Genomic DNA, 27,080 nt, shown 5'->3' on the forward strand with positions numbered 1-27,080 from the left:
TGCTTCTACATGCCCGCCATATTGCCCTTGCTGGTAGGCTTCTCCCTATTATTTCACCCACCCTCTGTGTTTCCGGTATTCCTTTGTTGCTTCCGCTATTCCCCTCTTGTTTCCGCCTGCTCTCCCTGTGTTGTTTCTATGGCAAGTGTTGCTTCCACTCCCCCATTCCCAACCGCAACTGTTTTAAATTTTTTTAAAAAGTACACTTTTGCATGTTTCATTTTCAGCATAATTATGTTTTGCTTCACTAATGAGCGAGCTGAAACACTCCTGCATTGACAAATCTCTGGAATGCGCTTTTAGTCTAGAGAAAACATTTATGAATTCAGTTTGTAAAGGAGATAAGCATGCTGAAAGCACACATTTACAAATGGTCACAGCAATGAAATGAAAACATGTACAAATGATTGTCCACTGCAATATACACAGCAAATATATGTATCCATATTACAATGCAAAGCAAATAATGAATTAAAAAATATGCATCACCATGAGGCATGGGGACATCTGCCTCATCTCCCTCCTATCCGCATCAGATCGCCAGAATCGGTTGTGGAGAGTGAGAGAGAGAGATCGATCAATTATCCTCACGGAAAGGATGACACACCCAAGCGTCCTGAGCATGTCTGAGAACAGAATCACTCCCCTGTCCATCTGGTCTCGGCCTCTTATACTTTGAACAAACGGACAATTCTAGGAACTCCCTCATCATAAGTTTATGATTCAACAAATGCTGATTACTTTAGGCCAGCTTTGAAAAGAACACGTCGGGACTGGGCCAAAATCCCAAGGTGCCCTTAAGCAAAGCCAAACGCTTCCTTGCCGTCCTAGTACATTCTTATCAGCCTAAGCCCTTGGTGAGAAAAGAACATGCAAAATAAAAACATGAGCACATTGTATAACGTGAGCATGGAAAATTACTTGCAGCTTTTAACTTGGCGGTGGCTAATGCTAAAATAAAGTCAGTAGGTAAAATGAAGTTGGTGGTCACTAATGTGACTGTCTGCTGCTAGGCTAAGTGCAACGTGGAGTCAGTGGTCAAAACACAAATATCATCACACACATGGCAAACCGGGCCCTTGAAAATGAGGGAAATTAACTGCATGACTAGTTTTGCAGCGTGAGTGGGTTTTGGATCAAGCCTCCAAAGTTGCAGCTCTTGGTATTGGGAATTCCAGACCCATTTGAAAGTTTTAGTCTGTGCTTAATTTTACTGTTGCAGGGTTCCCCTGGCGTACATAGGACCATTGGAATGAGAAAACTACTGTGTAGCTAATGTTCAGTTTAAAGGGATTTCAGGTGAAATTTAATTTACACTCATCGGGGTAACAGCAAAAGCTACATGCCTTCCAGACATTGGCATGTTGCATTTGAGGACACAGATGACCAAGCTAGGTCTTTCCAAGGTTCTTCATGCAGACTGTTAATGCAAATATTCATGGTACCTTATCTGTCCATTTTTGTGTACCTTATCCTTTCCTACATTATAAATGTGTCACTCTCCTGTGACCTTTGTGCGCAGAACCTTGTATTGAGAAGTAGCATGTTGGCCCTTTTGAAGAAGGTGAATTGGACTGCACTATATATTGTAATTTTTGCAATTGTTCAGCTGCATTTTCTGTGACTATGATCCAGCCAGTGGCGTCAATCCTAAAGGTGCCATTTCTTGAAAGACGAGTAACAATTAAACACACTCCAGAAATGCATGGATAAGGGCTTGTTGTTCCCCAAAGAAAGAAGGCGTTGGCAGCCTCATAGTTAACATATGTTGTAATCATTATTTTTGTAGTTAATGAAAATTCTGTTAGGCTTCGTGTATTTATTCTGCAGCTGAATGGAACTCCTATTTTCAATTAAACCCAAACAGCTAACAAACTATCATTTTACACAGACCAGGCTTTGTTAGGTCCTGTCTTCCAACATCGTTTTTTTGGGAAACAACCTCTCTTATAGGATGAGGCATACATTGTTGCATTAAATTTCCATTTAATTTCAACAGAGACCTGTTAATGATTTCTTTTATTCCTCTTGTTGCTTCGGTTGGTCAAAACTGAGTAGTACTACAATAATGCTCAACCATTTGAATACGTCTTAAGTCCGTTAAATTGTAGAACAGTTGTTATTTAGAAAAACATTCTTGATTGTTTGGTGCTTTGGATTTGTGTGCATTTCTTACCTTACCAATAATGCATCCATCTCTATTTTTAGTGCTGATAGGGGGTTTGTTGAAGCTCACTGCATGAGCGGCCACTCCAACTTCATATCGTCTGTGTGCACAATCCCTCCTAGTGACTTGTACCCTCGAGGACTGATTGCCACAGGCGGCAATGACCATAACATCTGTGTCTTCACACTGGACAGCCCTATAGCACTGTATACCCTGAAAGGCCACAAAAACACAGGTAGGTGCACTGCTATGTTTTGTTAGTAACTTTTGGGTTTCTTAGCTATTTAAATTGCACTGTCAAAGGGCTGTCTCAGACAGCTGTAGAAGTGATTAAAACCATAGTGATTAAGACATTGCGAAAATAAAGAATGAACAGCACTAAGTAGCCTGGAAATAATCACCTCATGATTCATGCAGTGTTTTTAAGTATTTCAATCTTTCATTCTTCATAATTAATGATGCAAGTTTCTACTAGTGTCTGGTTATTGATTCCTTATCACCTCTCGTAGTTAATGCTGTTCTTTACATCTTAGCTGTACAGGTTATGATTCAATTTTGAATGTAGGTGTCTATAATTTTTGGTTGATCTATATCTGTTTATTGTGACATGCAACCAAACCATTGATTTTTACCTTGTTCATAAAGTCATGAAAAGTGAATGCTTTAGAAACACATCATGTGCCACTACCTTAATCTGTGAAATCATATTAAGTTTAACAATCAAGTTAGCCCTTCAACATTCCAGGCCCCATTGATAACCTTCGCTCCTACAAGACTCCAGCAGATGTTCCACACAACATTAAAAGTAACAACGCCAACTTTCTGGCTTGACCTTACCCCATGACATTTATCAAAGAGTGCAGGGACATGTTTGTCCCAGATATTATCTGAGTGCTGAACACCTCCTTACAATAAAGTAACTGTACCCTCCGGTAGAGAAACGTACCAGCTAATTGCTGCCCAGTATCCAACCGCCTGTATTCTGGTATGATCATGAACTAGAAAGTCACAACTTCAGAACTCGGACAATTACCATTCTAGCACAGTATCAGTAAAGTAAATGCCGAGTCTGTTTCAAGTCGGACCTTTTCTTCAAAGAACACATTACAAGTTGTTGAAAACCACCAACAACTTGTTAGGACTAGCTCACAGTGAAAGAAAGAATAAAAACCGTGTGGTAAAGGTTGTGACTATCTGCCAAAAATGGTTCCTTGGTACAACACAGGCCGGAACCTCCGTTCAGGCAGTGCTAGAACAATCAGCCAGTCTAAACTAATGATGAAGCGATTGCAAAGGAAAATATCCGAAAGTGTAAGACAAACCTCTGAAATATCCTAGATCCTCCCATATCTTTCCAAGCACAACAGTCTTAAAAGTGTGTGGAATCCCACATGGCTGTGTCAAAGCCTCTTCTTCACCCACAGTAGCATCTAGCAGAACAATCTTTCTACAGCGTGCTTTTAAAGTAATGTTGGCGTGCTGGAAACAGTTATACACATACTTGCCGATTGACTCCCAACACTGTACACTTGGCTTGATGTGCAGTGTAGCCACAGATTTGTGAGGAATTTTTGAAAATGTTTTCACGTTTATAGGATAGCTTTTCTTTCATGGAGGGCAGCAGCATTTCCAGTCATTCAGCACTGTTGCAGTGAATTCAAAAGATTTACTATTTCTGACAATGGAAAACAAGAGTTCAGGACAAGACTTTGAACTATGATGATAATTCTTAGAATTTACACATGAGGCTTGAATTTTTATATTTTCATGTGGGGTGAAAAAGACATTTTGAAAACGTTTTTTTTTTTTTTTTTTTTTTTTAATTGGGGAACGACTAACTATAGGGAACCTTGTTATTATAGGATTATTTTTAGTGTTTCGATGATGTGAGCAAACCTTTTTTATGTTTTGTCTATCAATGGATTTTAACTTGCGCTACAAGTGTTTTATGCAAATTATTTATCATACGAACTAGCACGGGTAGAGAGTTCTGCTTTCTTACTTATTCATGTTCTTTATAATGCCCTGAAGAAGCTCAGCTTGACTGGACCCAAGAGAGCTACAGAGTTTGGTAATGGGTAAAGAGCATAGCTACATTGTTAGAGAAATTGGGACTAATCACATTTTGACAAAAATAAAAATTCTTATTGGTTTGAAAAACAGTAATGTCTAGGACTCGGACGACTTTAAATATACCTGACATTTTAATAGAACATTTTTCTGTGAGCATATGAAGTTAGGTATCGGCTGAACTCTAATGAGTGTGAATCGACAGCTTGAAATAAAAAGCTGTGGCTCATGCTTCCTATTTAGTAATATTATTGGGAGTGTTTTTGATGCAAATTGTGTTTGACTGTTTTACAAATACACATAACAATCACCCGCATGGGTACCCTGGCTTTGAGCAGATGTGTGTACCTAGTCCTGCATACGGTGAGGTGGTTCATTGAAAAGCCAGGTCTTCGGTTTGTTGTGGTATTTAACACAAAAGGAAGAGGCTTTGATGTGGAGTGGGAGGCCATTCCACACTTGAGGAGCAATGTAAGAGGAAGCCCGTCCATCTGAACTGGTTCTGTGTTCTCGTAGGATCTGTGTGCGTTGGAATCCTGCAGAACGCCGGTGTATGTGTGGTAGGTGGAAGGAGATGCAACTGTTCAGGTAGGTAGCGCCTACCTTGTGTAGTGCCCTGTATATATGTATTAGGAGTTTTAAATGTATGCATCTGTGTAATCAGGAATGTGTGGAGCTCTGTGTGATGTGATGTGAGTTCTTTGTGGGAGGTTACGAAAGAGGCTCTCTGCTGAGTCCTTGATAGTTTGTAGTCTTCTAGTTAGTTGCTTGGTGATCCTGGTTTAGAGGGTGTTCCTGTAGTCCAGCTTGCTGGTGACTAGGGCTTGAGTGGCATTTATTTCTGATGCTGCTTCGGAACTATTTGAAGATCTTCCTGAGCATCTTCATGGTCTGGAAGCAGGTTGCAGTGACGGTATTGACTTGTGCGGTCATGCCCAGTTTGGTGAATATGATGATTCTGAGGATCCTGGCATGGGTTGCTGGAAGTGGGTGCGAGTTCGAGGTTGACTGGCCACCAGTCAAATGCTGGTAGGAGGTCCAGGAGATGAGGGCTGCCGTTGTCTACTCTTTCAAGAAACATGCAGATGTTGTCTGGGGTGGTGCTGGGAGCGATACCTGGGCTGTGTGCCATTGAGGCGCTGGTTGCGGAGGTGTTCAGTTGATTAGTTTTGTGAAGACCATTGCCAGATATGGTAGGAGGGAGATTGGGCTATCGTTGGAAAGTGTGACTGGGTTCGCAGATGGTTTCTTGAGCAGGAGCGTGTGTTTGCAGATGTCCAGAAATGTTGCTGAGTCGAAGGAGGTGTTGAGGGTGGATGTTAGTGCTACGCTGATTGGTAGAAGTTCTTTGGTAATGCCATGGTGGGGGTAAGGGTCAGATGGGAAATAGGTCAAGTGCTATTTTTTATGAAGTAGACATTCAGATGTGTGAACTCCCCACAGACTGCCAAATATAGAATCTCTGTCCACGTTGCGCACAGTGCACTTTAACCCTATGTCATATTTTAATTTTTTGTAGTGTTTTTAAAACTGAAAGATAACAAATGTTATTACTGATTTTTAGAGAGCTTCAGATTCGATGTACTCAAAATCTACTATTTTTAATACTGGAATGTAGCAGTATAAAGCTATGCTTCAGTGTAAGCAAATTTTCAGTTATGGTTAATAATTGGCTGAGCAAAAAAATTGACTTTTAAGTATATTAATAGCTAGTGTCATTAGTAAATAATGGTGTCTGTGATGTAAATCCCAATTTACTTTTAACATGTTTTCTTTTGTTTATGCCCGGTTCCCATGGTAGATGCTCGTTTTGATGCTTTTACGTTCCGGATGAAGTTAGGCAGTTTTTGACCATTTATCTCTTATCTATAATACAAATTAGGTCGAGGGATGGGTATGTTTAATTATGTGGTAATGGATTTATTTTTGATATGTGTATGTAAATATTTGTGCTCCTTGTTAGGCTCAAATAAATAAAAATAGTTAAGGGTCAAATGGACCACTGAGTGAATGGCCTTAATTGTAGCAGCTGCTTTGACAGTGGTGACAGCAAACCAGGAGGTCATGGTTTGTTCTTCTACTGTGATGGGAAGTTGTGTTGCATCAGTGACTGGGTGTGCTTAAAAATGGAAGTTGCCGTATATGGAGATGATTTTGTTACAGAAGAATTCGGAGAAATTGTTGCAAAGCTCTTGTAAGGTGGTCATGTTGCAGGAAGGATGGTGCAATCTTTGCTGATGGGGAAGATTTCTTTGCTGCTGCTATTTCTGGTGTCGATCTGTGTGCGTGGTGTTCTGTATCTCCCAGTGGTAGCATCTTAGGGCAGATTTGAAGATTTCTTTATCTGTGATGTCTTGGCTTGTTCTGCATTTGTGCTCCAGTTGCTTTCTATTGCATTTCGTCAGCCTGAGTTCCTCTGTGTAGTGGCCTGTGGCTGGGTTCTTGCAGTTGGGTTTCTCTTGAGGAGAGGCAGTGTGTTGGAACATGCAGTGATGCAGCTCTTGAGATTCTTGAAGGCTTTCAGCAAGTTGCTGGTATGCTAAGGCTGGTTCACAGGGAGGGTGGAAGTCTAGTGGTCTTCTTTGATGCTTTTGTGGGTGTGTGAGGTGGTGGCAAGGTCTGTGTTGGTGTGGGATGGGTATGGTGAAACTGCCGAAGGCATTGTCTCTCTAGGTCATATTTGCTGGCTTGTGGACCTCGATGTTGCTGATTAATGAGAAATTAGAGTATTATAGGTGTGATATGTGAGCCCATTAATTTCTAGAAGGTCTATACATTTTGGGTCACTGGTGTTCAAGATGAAAGTTAAGAACTTCTAGGAGTATAAAAGTCTTCTAGGGGTGCTATGAAGTCTGTGATGTCGCTGGCAAAAGTGGAACTAGAACCTAAAACATTAGTATAATTGCTTTACTTAGATATTGTGTGTTGTTCAAAAACAATGTAGTTACTGGATCGACCGCTGCAAATACATGGCAAGAGCACTGGTTTATGCACCTAGAACCTTTCAGCTGGATACCATTTGGCACCAGAAGTCATCAATTTATTTCCCTTTCAGCTTATTTTGGATTACATTTTTTGGTGTTCCATGCCTTTTATGTAGTTAAATGGTGGTTCATGGTCATTCAATAAATTTAGTTTGCGTCTTACATCTGAATAGCTACATTAACAACAAAATATCTGCATGTAAAATAAGTATTTTTGCTTTTGAGAAGGAGGAGCAAGGATCACTCAACCTTAACTGCAGTGTGTTCTTATACGTCCTAGGTTTTTATTTGTGATTGATACTCCTGTTGATATCCACCTTTTCATCCCAACTTGCAACCCCCCCCCCCCTTCCAAACGACTTCCTCCTTCACCCTTTTCACTGAGCTTTGTTTATGTATTTGAACCTTGCCGTGCTTGACTGGCATCAGTCTCCTTTTTCTTTTTGGCTCAGTGCTCAGCTTGTTTTCCCATATATCTGCCTGCATGGTGCCCAGATGCCTCAGTGTCCTTACCCATTTTTTGTCTTCTGCTAACCACTACAGTTTTCTTCCCCATCGTTGCATCTCTCTCCACAGTTGATACTAACATTTATGAATAACTTAATGGGTGGAACGTGCATCATACGTACTGTTCTTAACACTTACTTTCAGTATCTGCCTTGAAATATTATCTAGTTTTGACAGCAGCCATACCTTTTCATGTTTCCGTGATCAAACCTTGTTGCTTTATCAAGGAAAAAGATGTCCGCAAAACCCAAGGGGTTTCCTATTACAACATTAACACCTGGCACTAGAGGGTTACTTAAAAAAAATATATATATCAGCAAATTGTCCTTGCTTAGGCGAAATTTCATAACACTGTTTTCAAAGCCTTCTAAGCTTTTACTGTTTAAGATTTTTTTGTTTAAAACAATGTTTAAAGAAAGGTTATTTTCCTTGAAAAATACATGTATACCAAAAATATTTGTAACATCTAATTGGCAAAAAGGAAGCCAGGTAGAAACACCTTGAAAATGCTTTGTTTAGCTCTTCTTTGTTTCAAGAGATTGTTGAAAAAGAAGCATTTAATTGGGGCTAAACTATAAATCGTTGTTAAATTGTTGTTTTATGGGTACCTGACTCGTCATGTTTATGAATTGAGGCAGGGAGAGATGGTATAATTAGAAATCATGTGATCTCACCAGATTCACACAGTTCCTTTGATCAAATACCAAATCTGGGATAAGACTCCTTAGGTTTGTGTTCCAAAGCCAGTAATGCAGTCATTGGACTACATCTCATCCCAGGTGTAGCAGAGGTCGTGCACAGTGGTATTAAATTTAAATTGTCGGACCAGATATAATAGATTATTTTCTGACTGGCTCAATAAATTAAATTGATGGGGAGGGCTAGGCTTTGGGTTATGTGAAAAATAATCTTTATAGGCCAGATTAATTGGCAACGCTGATGATAGGCAGACTGTATAAGCTACTCAAATCAAACAGCTTCACATTTTGTTCTGCAGCCCAGACGTTTCTCAACAACATAAATGTATTTGCACTTGGTCTTGTACTTCATTAGTATGATGTTCTGGTTTGGGCTGTGTGAGGACTGGGTGTTGGGGGGGTAACAGTGGAAGGTATACCTAGAAGCAAGTTTTTACAGTCATGTATTTCCAGCTTTTGGATAGATATAAAACACATTAACATGATTACATTAGGGCAGCAAATGTTACATCTGCTGATACAGAATTCTCACTAGGAAGCAGACCAAATACTCATTGCCCTTACATTGCATGCTGTTTTTCATTTTATTTTCAAGGACCATGTGGATCGTTTGTAAATGGATTAAAGAGCCCAATATGCTCTCAAATAATAGATTAAAAAATATATATATAGTCACATGTTTGTTGGTTAGTGTGATCAGGGTGTATTATAGATTGATGGGCAAACATAAACTTATTAGTTAATTGACCAATTCTGTTACTGATCTCAGTTTGGGGGTTGATCCTGACAATTTGCTTTCAAAATCTAATCATTAATGGGAGTGATCTCTGCTTTCCAGTTTGCAGTCTGTCATCTGGGAAATTTGGCACACTGCTGAGTGGATCCTGGGACACTACTGCGAAGGTGTGGCTGAATGATAAGTGTATGATGACCTTGCAGGTAGGAGAACAAGTATAAGATTTTGTTTTAGTCTTTTTTTTGTCATTTTCCAGGTAGTAAAAAACCTTCCGGACTGCTTTCTTTCCATGTAGGGACACAGTGCTGCTGTATGGGCAGTGAAGATCTTACCAGAGCAGGGTCTGATGTTGACTGGATCAGCGGACCGAACAATCAAACTTTGGAAGGCAGGCCGATGTGAAAAAACCTTCAGTGGTGAGTATGTCTCTATTTAGAAAGAAGGATCTAAATGTCTATTTTACTGACATTGTTTCGATCATCTAGGTGGCAGTAGCTACATGTTCTTTCATGTAGCTGTGGGATATCCGTGATGTCTGGAAACATTGCGTTTTGTGATATCTGGAGGGTTATGCAGTGGAATATTTCACCTTGTGCTTATTCCCAAAACACAAGTTGCAAACATTTAAGAAACGTCATAATTATAAACTATGGCATTGCTGTGTTCATCATCTAAAGATGCTTTGATGTGCCCATCATAGTTTGAAAAGTAAGCCTACTTTGTCTTAAGGAAGCGCAATTTTACATACAACACAGTGAGTATCCTGGAGTTTATAAATATGATAACATCATGTGTGAGATCGTTAGATACATTGCAGGGGAGAATTCCATTACTGAATTATAAAAAAACAGATATCTATAAAAGGCTGCATTTCTTTTAGTAATGCCACTTAATTGTTAGCAGTCATTCTTTTAAAGAAAATAATTTGGTCCCCATTCTGTGTATAAATCCATTTGGTTGAATTCATTCCTATTTACAATAGAAGAAAAGAAAACGTAGGAAACTGAAAATGCACATCAGCCTTAAATGGAGCTATTGTGACACTGTTCTGTTTCCCCAAAATACACAACACTTTTATATACCTTATTTCCAAAAATATCAGATTAAGTATCTATTTAGCCATTTCCATCCATATTCCTAACTTAACACAGATCAGAATGGGTTGTTTTTTTTAGACTTAAAGTAATATATCCTTCAAGGAGAACTAAAAGTCAAAGAAGGCATAATTTCTTTCACACTCATGTTATCTTCTTTGATATTCAAAAATATTAAAGAAAACAACTTTTTTGAACCTTGGATTTCTGAAAACCAGGGCAGTAAGCTGAAAACAAAGAAAATGCTATAAAGCAAAAAGGCTGTGCAGATGATTTTCCTGTTAAAGTCTCAGTACTAGGGACATTACTGTGGAGAGCCACAGGAGTTGCTCTAGCTTTTGTGCAATGAGCTTTCAGTTTATCAGAAGGATGTCATCTGATAGCTAGCAATGATGTTTATCATCTGTTTAGTTATAGACTGTTTCAAAGGCACTGAATCGCTGAGAATGGATCCTTAATTTAATTATTTTTAATCTCCATAGGGTAGGGAGGATTATCAAGGGGTGCTTGCTTAGGTTTCCTGACAGGAAAGAATGTCATGCAGTCCATGAAAACATTCAGTCACTATAGTGAAAGTAGATAACAGAGAAGAACCTTTGCGATGAGCAGTGGTAGGCCCCAAATAAACGTTTTTAGAGAGGAAAATTAAAAGCCCATATTAGCAAAATCTAGAAGATTTGGCACCATCCATTCCTAACATGTCTTTGGTTTATTGTGTTTCTGCAAATCTCAAATAAAAAATATTTTACTTTAGAAAATGTATGACCTCTCAAAAAGAAAGCTTTGACTCTTGTATGGTGTTTGTAGATTTTGGAAGGAAGTTTCATATGGCCATCCAGAAGAATTTCAGTGATGAAAGATTTTGGTGTAGAGTCTTCCATAACATCCTACACAAATACATTTTGTGTGTGGTTCTTGTGACAGGAATATTGAAGGTCTGGGTACAACCAATGATATTGCCTGTTCAAGGCAATAAGGATTGTCTTTGTTCTGTGCTGTTTCCACTTGATTAGTACTTTAGCAGACTTAGAATGGCAGAAGAGCATGCACATATGTTCTAGTGAAACCTGTGCAAAGAGGTTTTCCTTTCAAAGTTTGGCTGTAAGAGCTTGAATGTGAAGTCTCAGATGTTGTGCTTTTTGTGGTACAAAAAAGATAGACATTGAAATACCTCCACATGGGCTAGATGTTATTAAACACTTCCTCATTCAGATGCCTTTTGTTAACTTCCAAAAACATTTCAATTGACATGACACTTGGTGTTCTTAAATCCCAGCAGTTCATCTGCTGTCACCTGGTGATCTCATGCAGGTGGCCTGTTTTGGAGCCTTCTTAACACGTTTCCTGAATGTTGTCCTTCCCTCTGTTTTCAGACACTTTTGCCAAGGAATTGTCTTTTTTTGAGAGGCTATACTCTAACGTACAAAACCATGCTGTCATCTTTTTGTCTTCTGATGTGTAGTTTTGGATCCTGGCCTACCATAATCTCAGTGTCGGAGATCTTTTATTCTCTCTCCATTTGTCTGTAGCTTGACCTTCCTTAACATGTTTGCCTTCCTCAGGCTGCTGACAAACTGTTCTTGTGGTGGCTGCTCAACTGAGGTGTAAGGAGAGGATTGCCTTCCTGAGAAGGCAGCCACTGTGACTTGGGCTTCTTCTGCTCCATACCCTCATCAAAGATACACCATAATTGTAATTTTCCTTGTTTTTGATGTTAGTGGTGTACTTGTTGGAGCGTAAATCAACCGGTGGATTAATGGCGAAGGGCATCTCTGCTTTTCAGCTCCCCCAGGCAAAGCTGAAGTCTGTGCCAATCCTTAATGATGAAAGGGGTAGCTTGATAGAAGTTGGTGCTTCACTGTCAAGTGGTCACTTCTGAGAGCCTCTACATAAAATGCCTGACAATAGGAAGGGGGGGACAACTGTAATTTCTGCACTTCTCATGGGGTCTTCTCGCTAACATTTGAGTCTACTTGAGTGAAGACATTGCCTTCTCTGTCTACTGAAGTAGTGCCTTCTTTTTCTATACCAAGAACATGAGTACTTGCAAACATTTTCCCAGGGGTGGAAATGTTTGGTCTGTGATGTGACCGAGTGCTGCACTAATGCCAACAGCAGCTGGGGGAGGGGGTCCTTAAAGTGGTGTAGGATCAGCAAAGCATGAACATTTAGTGGCTGAACTACACAATGAGAAGCCAGAAGACCTAGAATTAATCTCGGCTTCCCCTCTTAACCACATTTTGTGATACTAGCATATTTTTCTTCCCTCCTTTTACTTCTTTATCACATATAAGAGGGCCTTAAAATACACATCTTCAGGATGTGCGGCGTACAAAACCTTGTCCTGTGTTTGGTTTAATAAACTATAATAGTGTTCCTGTATAATAGGAACCCAGGCCACTCAGACACAACAACTGACTTACGTCTTAGTTCACTAGTCACATTGTTGTGTGGTGGTGAGTGACTGCTTGTAAATTCTTTTTGGAAACTAACACTTGTGAAAAAAATATTTCTCAATGCACATATGTAATATGATGTACTAAGGTGAAAAGGTTCTGCTTGTTAACGAAAGAAACATTTTGAAGTCACTTTTGCTGCAGGATGTCTTTTTAAAATGAAGGCTTTCCTTTCTTTAACTTTTTTAACCTTTAAATGATTGCCCGCTTATTTAACATCTTTTTATGCTAGTGATGTCGAGTAAATAGCAGCCTAGTGCTGCTGTTCACTAAGGGGGGTGCATGAAAAGGTCAGGAGGGCCGCAGTTTGAATATCACTGACCTAGAAGGACCACCCTAGTCCTATGAGCTCCCTCTCTGTGCTTCAGCCTCGTGCATGTCCTCTGTTACCAGAGGCAGACAGCCTCAGAGCTGTAAATGCAGCTAAGGTGAGACTCCTTGGAGTGTTTAAAAAAAACCAAAAAAACTGACTAGCGCCAGTAAAATAATGATCTTATGTTGTCCATCTCCTTGGTCTCAGAGTAATGCTACAAAACTAGGTAAACTTACTTAGTTTCTTTCTTTCTTTTTTATTTGGCAGAGAGAGTGATGGGTGTGAATAAGGCGTAGCTATGTTCAGGGACATTGCTGTGCAGGTGTGTAAGGAAATGCCTCCTTGGCATGGTTACCCCCTGACTTTTTGCCTTTGCTGATGCTATGTTTTGAATTGAAAGTGTGCTGAGGCCTGCTAACCAGGCCCCAGTCCCAGTGTTCTTTCCCTAACCTGTACTTTTGTTTACACAATTGGCACACCCTGGCATCCAGGTAAGTCCCTTGTAACTGGAACCCCTGGTACCAAGGTCCATGATGCCAGGGAAGGTCTCTAAGGGCTGCAGCATATCTTATGCCACCCTGGGGACCCCTCACTCAGCACAGACACACTGCTTGCCAGCTTGTGTGTACTGGTGAGGACAAAACGAGTAAGTCGACATGGCACTCCCCTCAGGGTGCCATGCCAACCTCACACTGCCTATGCAGTATAGATAAGTCACCCCTCTAGCAGGCCTTACAGCCCTAAGGCAGGGTGCACTATACCATAGGTGAGGGCACCAGTGCATGAGTGCCCCTACAGTGTCTAAACAAAACCTTAGACACTGTAAGTGCAGGGTAGCCATCAGAATATATGGTCTGGGAGTCTGTCAAACACGAACTCCACAGCACCATAATGGCTACACTGAAAACTGGGAAGTTTGGTATCAAACTTCTCAGCACAATAAATGCACACTGATGTCAGTGTACATTTTATTGTAAAATACACCCCAGAGGGCACCTTAGAGGTGCCCCCTGAAACCTTAACCAACTACCTGTGTAGGCTGACTGGTTTTAGCAGCCTGCCACACTCAAGACATGTTGCTGGCCACATGGGGAGAGTGCCTTTGTCACTCTGTGGCTAGTAACAAAGCCTGCACTGGGTGGAGATGCTAATCACCTCCCCTCGCAGGAGCTGTAACACCTGGCGGTGAGCCTCAAAGGCTCACCCCCTTTGTTCCAGCACCACAGGGCTTTCCAGCTAGTGGAGTTGCCCGCCCCCTCCGGCCACTGCCCCACTTTTGGCCCCACTTTTGGCGGTAAGGCCGGAGGAGATAATGAGAAAAACAAGGAGGACTGCTGAGCTGAAAAACCCTGCAGAGAAGACGGAGACACCAACTGCTTTGGCCCAGCTCTACCAGCCTGTCTCCCCCCTTCGGAAGAAAACTGCTCCAGCGACACTTTCCCCAGGACCAGCCACCTCTGAAGCCTCAGAGGACTGCCCTGCTCTAAAAGGACCAAGAAACTCCAGAGAACATCGGCCCTGTTCACCCAAGACTGCAACTTTGTTTCCAAAGAAGCAACTTAAAGACAACAGCGTTTCCCGCCAGAAGCGTGAGACTTGCAACTCTGCACCCGATGCCCCCGGCTCGACTGGTGGAGAAACAACACTTCAGGGAGGACTCCCAGATGACTCCGAGACTGTGAGTAACCAAAAGTGTGTCCCCTGAGCCCCCACAGCGACGCCTGCAGAGGGAATCCCGAGGCTCCCCCTGACCGCGACTGCCTGACTCCCAGATCCCGATGCCTGGAAAAGACCCTGCACCCGCAGCCCCCAGGACCTAAAGGATCGGAACTCCAGTGCAGGAGTGACCCCCAGAAGGCCCTCTCTCTTGCCCAGGTGGTGGCTACCCCAAGGAGTAATAAAAAAAGTATATATGCTATTGTGATTATTCAAAGTTCCTAAAGTACTTACTTGCAATACCTTTCATGCAAAGTATTACATGTAGAATTTGAACCTGTGGTTCTTAAAATAAACTAAGAAAAGATATTTTCCTATACAAAAACCTATTGGCCTGGAATTGTCTCTTGAGTGTGTGTTCCTCATTTATTGCCTGTGTGTATGTACAACAAATGCTTAACACTACTCCTTTGATAAGCCTACTGCTCGACCGCACTACCACAAAACAGAGCATTAGTATTATCTCTTTTTGCCACTATCTTACCTCTAAGGGGAACCCTTGGACTCTGTGCATATTATTCCTTACTTTGAAATAGTGCATACAGAGCCAACTTCCTACAAGGTGCAAACATGATTTGCCTGACACTGCTCTTCACCATTTTCTGTGTTGTCTTTTTTTTTTTTTTTTTTGTAAAAGAGGAATTAAGTACTTTTTAGTTATATGGTGTAAGAAATTGGGTTCTGGTTGCAAATGTCCCTCCACTTCTTGCCCGATTTTGATGCAACTTTGACTTGAGTGCACTGGGTTCCTGCTAACCAGGTCTCCAGTGCCAGTGTTTTTCCCCCAAAACAGAACACCTGGTCACCTGATCCTCTAGTGGCCAGGCCCTTTAGCACCTTTGTAAGTCCCTAATAAATGGTATCCCTGGTACTTAGGGCCTAGATACTAAAGAGGGTCCCTACGAGCTGCAACATAATTTGTGCCACCCTAATTGACCCAAAAGCAAACAAACACAAACGATGGACGGAATGTGGAACCAATCAAACATTTACCCCCGGTCACAGATCTGGGTTTAATCCATCATTAATTTTGCTCACCATGCCACCCAAGTCTGGACCCAGCCATATGCAAATCAGTCTGGACCCTGATCCCCATGGGAACAGTCCAGCCCGAACTGCCACGACCGGTCCTTCCTGGACCAGAAACAAGCATCCTGGGACCGGTTTCAGGATATCTCCCTTCATCAGCCAGGCTAGCTTGAATCCAATAGCATAGTGAGCCCGGGACCCATGTCTTGGCATACCCGATGCACTTAGGGCGTCAAAAGCAAACAAACAAAAATGATGGACGAAATGCAGAACTAATCATACATTCACCCCCAGTCACAGATCTGGGTTTAATCCATCAATTATTTTGCTCACCACGCCATTCTGAGGAACCTAGCACACCAAACAACCACTGCAGGGTGCTCCAAAAAGTGAAAACACAACATGCAACATGCGAGTGTTCCATGTCCCCTAACACTGCCTGTAATATTTGTAAGTCCCCCCACAGCAGGCCTTACAGCCCTAAGGTAGGGTGCATTATATTACAGGTGAAGGCATAGCTGCATGAGCAAATATGCCCCAGCTGTGTCTTTGTTGATTCTTAGATATAGAAAGTGAACAGGGAAGCAATTTTAAATGCCTTTGCTGAACACTGGTCAATACGAGTTCCCCAGCTTTATAATGGCTTCACTGAAAATAGGGATGTTTGGTATCAAACATATCATATTTATAAAACCTCACTGATTCCAGTGATATATTTATTAATACATGCACCCAGAGGTGCCGCCTGAAAAACTGCCAGCTGCTGGTGGGCTAACTGATTGTTTGCTGGTGGCAGACCAGCTAGAACTAAAGTTCTGACTCCTAAGAGTGAGAGTGTAGGAAAGTACCATCTTGCCTGGCATGTTACCCCCAGCACTCCGTCCTGCAGTGCACAACCTTCTGAGTCCGACGTCGTGGAACCCCCTGTTGTAACTTCGCGTGGACTCTGGTTCACTCTTCTTCTAAGTGCCTGTTGGGGTACTTCTGCAGGTGCTGCCTGCTTCTGTGAGGGCTCTCTGAGTTGCTGAGCGCCCCCTCTGTCTCCTCCTCCAAAAGGTGACATCCTGGTCCTTCCTGGTCCTCCGCAGCACCCAAAAACCTCTACTGCGACCCTTGCAGCTAGCAAGGCTTGTTTGCAGTATTTCTGCGTGGGAACACCTCTGCAAGCTTCATCGCGACGTGGGACATCTGTCTTCCAAAGGAGAAGTCCCTAGTCCTCTTCTTTCTTGCAGAACTCCAAGCTTCTTCCATTCGGAGGCAGCTTCCTTGCACCTTCATCCGGGGTTTCCTGGGTTCCTACCCCCCCTCCCCCCCCGGACACTGTCGCAACTATTGGACTTGGTCACCTTGCCTTGCAGGTCCTCCGGTCCGGAAATCCGTTGTCAGTGCACTGCTGGTGTTTTTTCTTCCTGCAGAATCCGCCTATCACGACTATTGTGCTCTCTGGGGGTAGTAGGTGCAATTTACTCCTAGTTTTCAGGGTCTTGGGGTGGGGTATTTTTCTAACCCTCACTATTTTCTTACAGTCCCAGCGACCCTTTACAAGCTCACATAGGTCTGGGGTCCATTCGTGGTTCGCATTCCACTTTTGGAGTATATGGTTTGTGTTGCCCCTATACCTATGTGCTCCTATTGTAATTCTACACTGTTTGCATTACTTTTCTTGCTCTTACTTACCTAATTTTGGTTTGTGTGCATATAACTTGTGTATAGTACTTACCTTCTTACTGAGGGTACTCACTGAGATACTTTTGGCATATTGTCATAAAAATAAAGTACCTTTATTTTTAGTAACTCTGTCTTTTGTGTTTTCTTATGATATTGTGCATATGATATAAGTGGTATAGTAGGAGCTTTGCATGTCTCCTAGTTCAGCCTAACCTGCTTTGCCATAGCTACCTTCTATCAGTCTAAGCTGCTAGAAACACCTCTTCTAAACTAATAAGGGATAACTGGACCTGGCACAAGGTGTAAGTACCTCTGGTACCCACTACAAGCCAGGCCAGCCTCCTACAGAGAGCTTTTGCTCTCCGGACGTCTGAAAACAAAGCCTGATCTGGCAGGGATGTTACACACCCCTCCCAACAGGATGACTTTCAAATCCGCATTCCAAGACCGGAAGCTTAAGAGAAGCCCACTGCCTTCGGTATGCAGATCTAGCTGTCCTCCGAGGGAGATGCCGACCCCCAGGCCTCAGGGCCCATTTGGCACCTGATAGGTGGGTGAATTACCTTTACAGGAGGCGTGTTGCACTGCCAGGCTAGAGACACCCCTAGGATGACCAGCCTGAAGTGAACACAGCCTTTGGAATTCAGTGCATCAGGAACAGCAGCAGCAGTATTCCTCCAATCTATGTCAAAGTCACAGGAAAGCCGCCAAACACACTTGCAAAGAGTGAATGGATGGCTGAAGGAATGACTCTGAAGAGAGTCTGGAAGATGGACTAGAATCCAGACCAACAGCCTTAAAGAAGTGCACAATCCCTGTAGTGCTGGAAGCGTTGAATATTCTGTATACCAACTCTCCAAAGTGCTTTGGGAAGTTGGTATTTAATAGGGATTGTATCTTGTCTGATGATCTTGCTATCTTGGAGAGCATATATCTCGCTAGCTGATGTAAACTCACTTGTTTCTGGAACAGGGGTGCCTTTAGTCTGCTCAGCGTGTCGTAATTTACATTAGTAGTATAACTGTGAGGTCACATTTCTGCTACTCTTATCTCGTGTGTGGAGGGTGGGGGGGGGGGGTAATAAAACATATCCGCAACAAGTTACAATCTTGGAGACTGAAATTGCATAGGCAATTCCTGGTCTTATACCGCAACAGGTCTGTTTGTTCAGGACCACATAACTTCCATTCCAAATTATATGAAATACTGGGCAAATCAAAGGGATGGGAGTACCCTTTTGAAATGAGGCCAAGTTTGGGACCCCCGCATTTCAAGGCCATGAAGGGACACCTGTTTGCAGATCATCGAATGACCAACAGTAGTCTCACTTTCGCTTTCACTGAGAAAGACTTCTGTTTCGACATTCAGACATTTATATTCAAAGGGCAACTCCCCCTCTACTTTAATATAGCTATCGCCTAGCCACACTCCTGTGCCTACTGCAAGATGTTTCCGGGCACTTTGAAAAATGAAAGGCGGAAATGGGCTGATAAATAATGCCATGTACGAGACATAATTTTGATCGGCCTTTTTGCAACCGTGAAAGGCAACTTCTTTAACTTTTTTCTATATGAAGCATGGTGAAACTCACTTCCATTTTAGCCAACGTCTGTTGTTCTCTTGGTAAGTTAAAAGCAGCAAACAGGTCACTACTGTTAATGTATTTCCATGGAATGCGGCCGTTTTTCAGAACCTTTAGTGTCCAACCCAACTGCATGATGGAACACAGTTGACTTGATGTGAAAATGACATGTCATTCTGAATGATGTCTATCACAGATGACACTGTTATCAAGGGAGTATATTCTGTTGGATAGAGTCTTCTTGTCATTATCAACAACAGCTATAGCCTTTTCACAATTTTTCCTTATATATCGGCATTAAACGCACAGCTGTTTCCATTTGAGAAAGATTCCAGATCTCATTTTATACAGGAATCGTTTAGAGCGTGGATTTCTGGGACCTAACTGTAGGAGGCTGGCCTGGCTTATAGTGGGTACCTTTTGGTACTTACACCCTGTGCCAGGTCCAGTTATCCCTTATTAGTAGAATAGGGGTGTTCCTAGCTGCTTAGGCTGATAGAAGGTAGCTATGGCAAAGCTTAGGCTGAACTAGGAGACATGCAAAGCTCCTACTATACCACTTATATCATATAGCACAATATCATAAGAAAACACAATACACAGAGTTACTAAAAATAAAGGTACTTTATTTGTATGACAATATGTCACAAGTATCTCCGTGAGTACCCTCAGTAAGAAGGTAAGTAATATACACAGGTTGTATGTACACAAACACAAAACAGGTAAGTAAGAGTAAGAAAAGTAATGTAAACAGTGTAGAATTACAATAGAATGCAATAGGTGAACATAGGTCTAGGGGCAACACAAACCATATACTCCAAAAGTGGAATGCGAATCACGAATGGACCCCAGGCCTATGGGAGCTTGTAGTGGGTCGCTGGGACTCTAAGAAAACAGTCAGGGTGTCCAAGATACCCCACCCCAAGACCCTGAAAAGTAGGAGTAAAGTACACCTACTACCCCAAAAGGACACAATAGTCGTGATAGGGGGATTCTGCAAGAACCACAAACACTAGTAAAGCACTGAAGACTGATTCCTGGACCTGCAAGGCAAGGGGACCAAGTCCAAGAGTAGCGATAGTGTCTGGGGGGGGAATGAGCCCTGGAAACCCCGGATGAAGGTGCAAGGAAGCTGCCTCCGGATGGAAGAAGCTTAGGTTTCTGCAACAACGAAGAGAGCTAGGAACTTCTCCTTTGGATGGAAGATGTCCCACGGCGTGCTGAAGGTTGCAGAAGTGTTCCCACGCAGAAATACCGCAAACAAGGCTTGGTAGCTGCAAGGGTCGCAGTAGAGGTTTTTGGGTGCTGCTGGGGACCAGGAAGGACCAGGATGTCGCCCCTTGGAGGAGGAGAGAGAGGGGGGCGCTCAGCAACTCAGAAACCCCCCACAGAAGCAGGCAGCACCCGCAGAAGTACCGGAGCAGGCACTTAGAAGATTTGTGAACCGGAGCTGGCTCAGAGTCACAAAAGGAGGGTCCCACGACGTCGGAGTCCAACTCAGAGGGTTGAGCACTGCAGGATGGAGTGCTGGGGACCCAGACTATGCTGTGCACAAAGGAATCCTTGGAGGAGCGCACAAAAGCAGAGCAGCTGCAAATCACGCAGTACACAGGTTTGCAGTCTAGCGTGGGGAGGCAAGGACTTACCTCCACCAAACTTGGACTAAAGGATCACTGGACTGTGGGAGTCACTTGGATAGAGTTCCTGTGCTCGTCAGGATGAGAGGGGACCCAGAGGACCGGTGATGCAGTCTTTTGGTGCCTGCGTTAGCAGGGGGAAGATTCCGTCGACCCACAGGAGATTTCTTCTTGGCTTCCAGTGCAGGGTGAAGGCAGGTGACCCCCAGAGCATCCACCACCAGGAAACAGTCGAGAAAGCCAGCAGGATTAGGCGCTACTATGTTGCTGGTAGTCGTCTTGCTACTTTGTTGCGGTTTTGCAAGCGTCCTGAGGCAGTCAGCGGTCGATCCTTGGCAGAAGTCGAAGTGGGAAGTGCAGAGGAACTCTGGTGAGCTCTTGCATTTGGGATCTGAAGAATACCCCAGATGAGAGACCCTAAATAACCAGAAAAGGATTGGCTACCAAGAAAGGTATCAGAGGGGGTCTCTGATGTCACCTGCTGGCACTGGCCACTCGGAGCAGTCCAGTGTGCCCCCAACACCTCTGTTTCCAAGATGGCAGAGGTCTGGGACACACTGGAGGAGCTCTGGGCACCTCCCCTGGGAGGTGCAGGTCAGGGGAGTAGTCACTCCCCCTTTCCTTCGTCCAGTTTCGCGCCAGAGCAGGGCTGGGGGATCCCTGAACCGGTGTAGACTTGCTTATGCAGAGATGGGCACCATCTGTGCCCATCAAAGCATTTCCAGAGGCTGGGGGAGGCTACTCCTCCCCAGCCCTTCACACCTATTTCCAAAGGGAGAGGGTGTAACACCCTCTCTCAGAGGAAACCCTTTGTTCTGCCTTCCCAGGCCAGGGCTGCCTAGACCCCAGGAGTGCAGAATGCTGTCTGAGGGGTTGGCAGCAGCTGCAGTGGAAACCCCGGAAAGGCAGTTTGGCTGTACCCGGGTTCTGTGCTAGAGACCCGGGCGATCATGGAATTGTCTCTCCAATACCAGAATGGTATTGGGGTGACAATTCCATGATCTTAGACTGTTACGTGGCCATGTTCGGAGTTACCATTGTGAAGCTATACATAGGTAGTGACCTATGTATAGTGCACGCGTGTAATGGTGTCCCCGCACTCACAAAGTCCGTGGAATTTGCCCTGAACAATGTGGGGCACCTTGGCTAGTGCCAGGGTGCCCACACACTAAGTAACTTGGCACCCAACCTTCACCAGGTGAAGGTTAGTCATATAGGTGACTTTTAAGTTACTTATGTGCAGTGAAAAATGGCTGTGAAATAACGACGTTATTTCACTCAGGCTGCAGTGGCAGGCCTGTGTAAGAATTGTCTGAGCTCCCCATGGGTGGCAAAAGAAATGCTGCAGCCCATAGGGATCTCCTGGAACCCCAATACCTAAGTACCGTATACAAGGGAATTATATTGTTGTACCAGTGTGCCAATGAGAATTGGTAAATTTAGTTACTAGCCTGCAGTGACAAATTTAGAAAGCAGAGATAGCATAACCACTGAGGTTCTGGTTAGCGGAGCTTCAGTGATACAGTTAGGCACCACACAGGGAACACATACAGGGCTCATACTATGAGCACTGGGGTCCTGCCTAGCAGGATCCCAGTGACACAAGGGCTAAAACAACATACATACAGTGAAAAATGGGGTTAACATGCCAGGCAAGATGGTACTTTCCTACACACTAACAAGAAATCTTGCAAGTCTATGTCTTCAGATAGCGTATTAAGATGTTCTTTAACTGCTCCTAAGGTGTTATTCTGTAACCATTGTTGGCACAGTTTACCCACAATATATGTGGTAACTGTACCTGAGTGCAGACAAAGCGAGGGTCCAGCCGACTAATCTTGGAGCAAGCGTAACCGCTAACCCCCCAACCCCCCCCCCCCCCCCCCCCAAATTAATTAATAAAACACGCCAGACTCCCATTTGGGTCTATTGGCCACAATACTTCAAAAATGTAAGGGGATCGGAGGATTAATGGTTCAGTGTATACCCTCCAGTGAATATTGTTATATAATGAAATACACTGTTCCAAACAAAACTAAGCAAGAAAGAGAAAATACTAGGGAGTCCTAATTAATAGGAGCAAGAGTCCTCACACACCCTATTGGGTGTCATGCTTCATCATCGGACGGCTCCTCATCAGACCGGCGCTGCAATGTCTGACAGGCTCCCACCGAAAGGGGACTCTTTGCTGGAGATCTTTTCTCGATGATGCCACAGAACCCAAATATGGGTCCGAAGGGAGAGAGGACTCCCTCGGGTGTCTAGTTTTCAGAAATGTCTGGGTTTGGTAGGTTTCCCTAGATGCCTGCTAAGCCTAGGACCAAAAACGCAGGTGCCCCCACCCCCCACAAAAACAGGTAGTTTTGTATTTGATCATTTTGATGTGTCCGGATAGTGTTTTGGGGACATTTCCTTTCGCGGGCACTAGATCTACCCACACAAGTGTGGTGCCATTTTTATCGGGAGACTAGGGGGAAAGCTGGGTGGAAGGAAATTTGTGGCTCCTCTCAGATTCCAGAACTTTCTGTTTCCGAAATGTGAGGAAAAAGTGTTTTTTTTTTTTGGCCACATTTTGAGGTTTGCAAAGGATTCTGGGTAAGAGATCCTGGTGAGAGCCCCACAAGTCACCTCATCTTGGATTCCCCTAAGTGTCTAGTTTTCACAAATGCGCGGGTTTGGTAGGTTTGCCTAGGTGCCAGCTGAGCTAGAGGCCAAAATCCACAGCTAGGCACTTTGCAAAAAACAGCTCTGTTTTCTTTGGGAAAATGTGATGTGGCCACGTTGTGTTTTGGGGCATTTCCTGCTGCGGGTGCTAGGCCTACCCACACAAGTGAGGTACCATTTTTACCAGGAGACTTGGGGGAACGCTGGGTGGAAATAAATTTGTGGCTTCTCTCAGATTCCAGAACTTTCTGTCAACAAAATGTGAGGAAAAAGTGTTGTTTTTGGCCAAATTTTGAGGTTTGCAAAGGATTCTGGGTAACAGAACATGGTGAGAGCCCAACAAGTCACCCCATCTAGGATTCCCCTAGGGGCCTAGTTTTAAAAAATGCGCAGGTTTGGTAGGTTTCCCTAGGTGCTGGCTGAGCTAGAGGCCAAAATCCACAGCTAGGCACTTTGCAAAAAACAGGTCAGATTTCAATGTAAAAATGTGATGTGTCCATGTTGCATTTCCTGTCGCGAGCATTAGGCCTACCCACGCAAGTGAGGTACCATTTTTATTGGGATCCTTGGGGGAACACAGAATAGCAGAACAAGTGTGATTGCCCCTTGTCTTTCTCTACATTTTTTTCCTTCCAAATGTAAGACGGTGTGTAAAAAAAGACGTCTATTTGAGAAATGCCCTGTAATTCACATACTAGTATGGGCACCCCGGAATTCAGGGATGTGCAAATAACCACTGCTTCTCAACACCTTATTTTGTGCCCATTTTATAAATACAAAGGTTATCTTGATACCTATTCTTCACTCTTTATATTTCAGCAAATGAATTGCTGTATACCCGGTATAGAATGAAAACCCATTGCAAGGTGCAGCTCATTTATTGGCTCTGGTTACCTAGGGCTCTTGATGAACCTACAAGCCCTATATATCCCCGCAACCAGAAGAGTCCAACTGACGTAATGGTATATTGCTTTCAAAAATCTGACATCGCAGGAAAAAGTTAAAGTAAAACGTGGAGAAAAATGGCTGGTTCTTCCTTTTTTTTTTTTTTTTACCTCAATTTTAATATTTTTTTTATTTCAGGTGTTATTTTCTGTAGGAAACCCTTGTAGGATCCACACAAATTATCCCTTGCTGAATTCAGAATTTCATCTACTTTTCAGAAATGTTTAATGGGATCCAGCATTGGTTTCACACCCATTTCTGTCACTAACTGGAAGGAGGCTGAAAGCACAAACAGTAGTAAAAATGGGGAATGTCCCAGTAAAATGCCAAAATTGTGTTGAAAAATTGGGTTTTCTGATTCAAGTCTGCCTGTCTGAAAGATGGGAAGGTGGTGCTTTTTAGCAGCCTTTTTCCTCAGTTTAAAAAAAAAACAAAATAAATACGATTTTGTCGCTGTATTTTGGCTAATTGCTTGGTCTACTTCAGGGGAATCCCCAAAGTCTGGGTACCTGTAGAATCCCTAGGATGTTGGGGTAATAAGAGGACGCAAATTTGGCGCGGTTAGCTTATGTGGACAAAAAGTTAGGACGGCCTAAGCGCGAACTGACGCAAACAACCAAAAAAAAGGCTTGGCACCTGAGGGGGAAAAAGGCCTGGCAGCAAAGGGGTTAAGGCTTAGTTATTTCTTAACCACAAAACTTTAATACAGAGATATTTTGCACAAAAAAAAGCACAGCTTGCCACAGTACTTCTGGCCATTGAACAAAGCTACTTTATGTGCCAATATGCTCTTTGTGAAAGAGCAAAATGCTATCACTAACAGAGAAAACTGCTGATAAAGAGAGAGCTATCATTGAAATAAATACAAAAGGTCCCAATTCTTAAAAAAAAAAAAAAAAAGAAAGAAAAAATCATGAAAGTGCATCCGTGGTATATATATTTGCATTAGTGCAGATTTACAGCTTTCATGAATTCACAAGTATTTACAGAAATAAGCCAGAAAATAGTACTTCTAGAAAATATTTGTGAACTGCACTTTTGCAATAGCAAATACGCATGTGTAGATTCGCTCATGCTAAAATCTGTTGAATGTTTACTAATGCACTTTCCCTTTAACCACTTTTTCCCAGCCCTTGAAAAAGTTTTACTTCTGCACTTGTCCGGGGTAAATTTCCAACCTTTCGCCATGTAGGAAAATATTAGGTGAAAAGCTGATGAAAACCCCGAAAACAGGAAAGGTAGTAATTTTGCACACAGACTCAAAAGGGCATTGCAATCATGGAACTATTGGTTATCCGTAGCTCAAGCCCCTATATGTAGATCTGCTGAAAGGTGGAAAAATGAGGGCGTTGCTAGTACCCAAACGCTACATAATCAGAGAAGCTATTATCAGAGCACTAATTAGATAGTGCCTTAATTTGTCACCGCACTATATGGCACTAAAGGGAAAAGTGGATTTTTTTTTTTACAGGACAAGTAGATTTATGAGGCAACCTGTCCCATGGACAAGTAGATATTTTATAAAATTCCAGACCCCTGGAATAAAAGACAAAAATAACGAGAAAAAAAACAACATACGCAAGCAAAGATATCACTTTAAAGAGTTTCAAAGAGTCTTGATCCAGAAGAATCAATGGTTGTCTCTTTTTAACACATAGTACCTGGGATGCGTCAAAAACAAAGATGATGCGGGACACAGAGGAGGTGAGCACCATAAAAACAAAACGATGTGTTGGTCCCTTACTGTGCAGGGGAGGTGATTTTCAGCCGCGGCGATCCAATGCATGGATTTTCTTCCTCAGGACATCAATTTTCACTTCAAAGGGCCCAGGGACTGGATGTAGGCAAAACCTGGCAAGTCATGACCCTTGGCAGAAGAGTCCATGCACTGGGAGGTGAAGTCTTTGATGTCCCCGAGACTTCTCAGCCGAAGGCAAGGTAAGTTCAAGTCCTTGAAGACCCTTGGAAAGGAGGATGTAGAAAGCATAGTCCAGTCCTTTCACTCCCAGGACAGAAGCAGCAAGCAGCATGCCAGCACAACATAGCAACAGGCAGAGAGTCAGTTCCTCCTACAGCATCCAGCTCCTTATCCTGGCAGAATGTCCAAAGTCCAGAAGTGTTATGAAGTTGTAGTCTCAGAGGCCCAATAATTATAGTCATTTCTGCCTTTGAAGCAGGCAATTTCAAAGAAAAGTCTTTGTAGTGCACAAGGCCCTGGTTTTCCTGCCCTGGCCCCAGACACACTCCAGGGGGCTGAAGACTGCTTTGTGTAAGGACAGGCACAGCCCTATTCAGGTGCAAGTGTCCGCTCCTCCCACCACTCTAGCCCAGGAAGATCCATCCGGATATGCAGGGCATACCTCCGCGCCCTTTGCGTGACTGTCTAGAGTCAATTCACAAAAAGCCCAACTGTCATCCTGACCCAGACATGTATTCCACATCCAGGCAGATTTTCTAACAGTGGCATTTTCAAACTTACAATTTAAAAACCAATGTCACTAAAAGATATATTTTTTAATTGTGAGTTCATAGACCCCATACTCCATATCTCTATCTGCTCTCTGTGGGAAATTATACTTGAGAGATATTTCAAGGCAATCTCCGTGTTAATCTATGGGAAAGGCCTTGCAATACTGAAAAACACATTTAACAGTATTTCACTATCGGGATATATCAAGTACACCAGTAAATGTCCAAACTTTCAAATACACCTCTCCCTTCCCATGGGGCTGCATTGGGCCTACTTTAGGGGTGATTTACATGTAGTAAAAGTGAAGGTTTAGGCCTGGCAAAGAGGTGCACTTGCCAGATCGA

General features: G+C 43.0%; 1 protein-coding gene across 2 annotated transcripts in view; it reads left to right on the plus strand.

Moving 5' to 3' along the window:
- Window positions 1-27,080, plus strand: part of PLAA (phospholipase A2 activating protein) — a 296,517-nt gene that overhangs the window by 8,392 nt on the left and 261,045 nt on the right. For both annotated transcript variants that reach the window (XM_069240757.1, XM_069240766.1), the window contains exons 2-4: window positions 2,209-2,402; window positions 9,265-9,365; window positions 9,458-9,578. In XM_069240757.1, the coding sequence (XP_069096858.1) occupies window positions 2,209-2,402; window positions 9,265-9,365; window positions 9,458-9,578 (416 nt within the window). The remainder of the gene's footprint in view (window positions 1-2,208; window positions 2,403-9,264; window positions 9,366-9,457; window positions 9,579-27,080) is intronic.

Source organism: Pleurodeles waltl, chromosome 1_2 (genome assembly GCF_031143425.1).
Source record: "Pleurodeles waltl isolate 20211129_DDA chromosome 1_2, aPleWal1.hap1.20221129, whole genome shotgun sequence".
NCBI classification, from domain to species: domain Eukaryota; kingdom Metazoa; phylum Chordata; class Amphibia; order Caudata; family Salamandridae; genus Pleurodeles; species Pleurodeles waltl.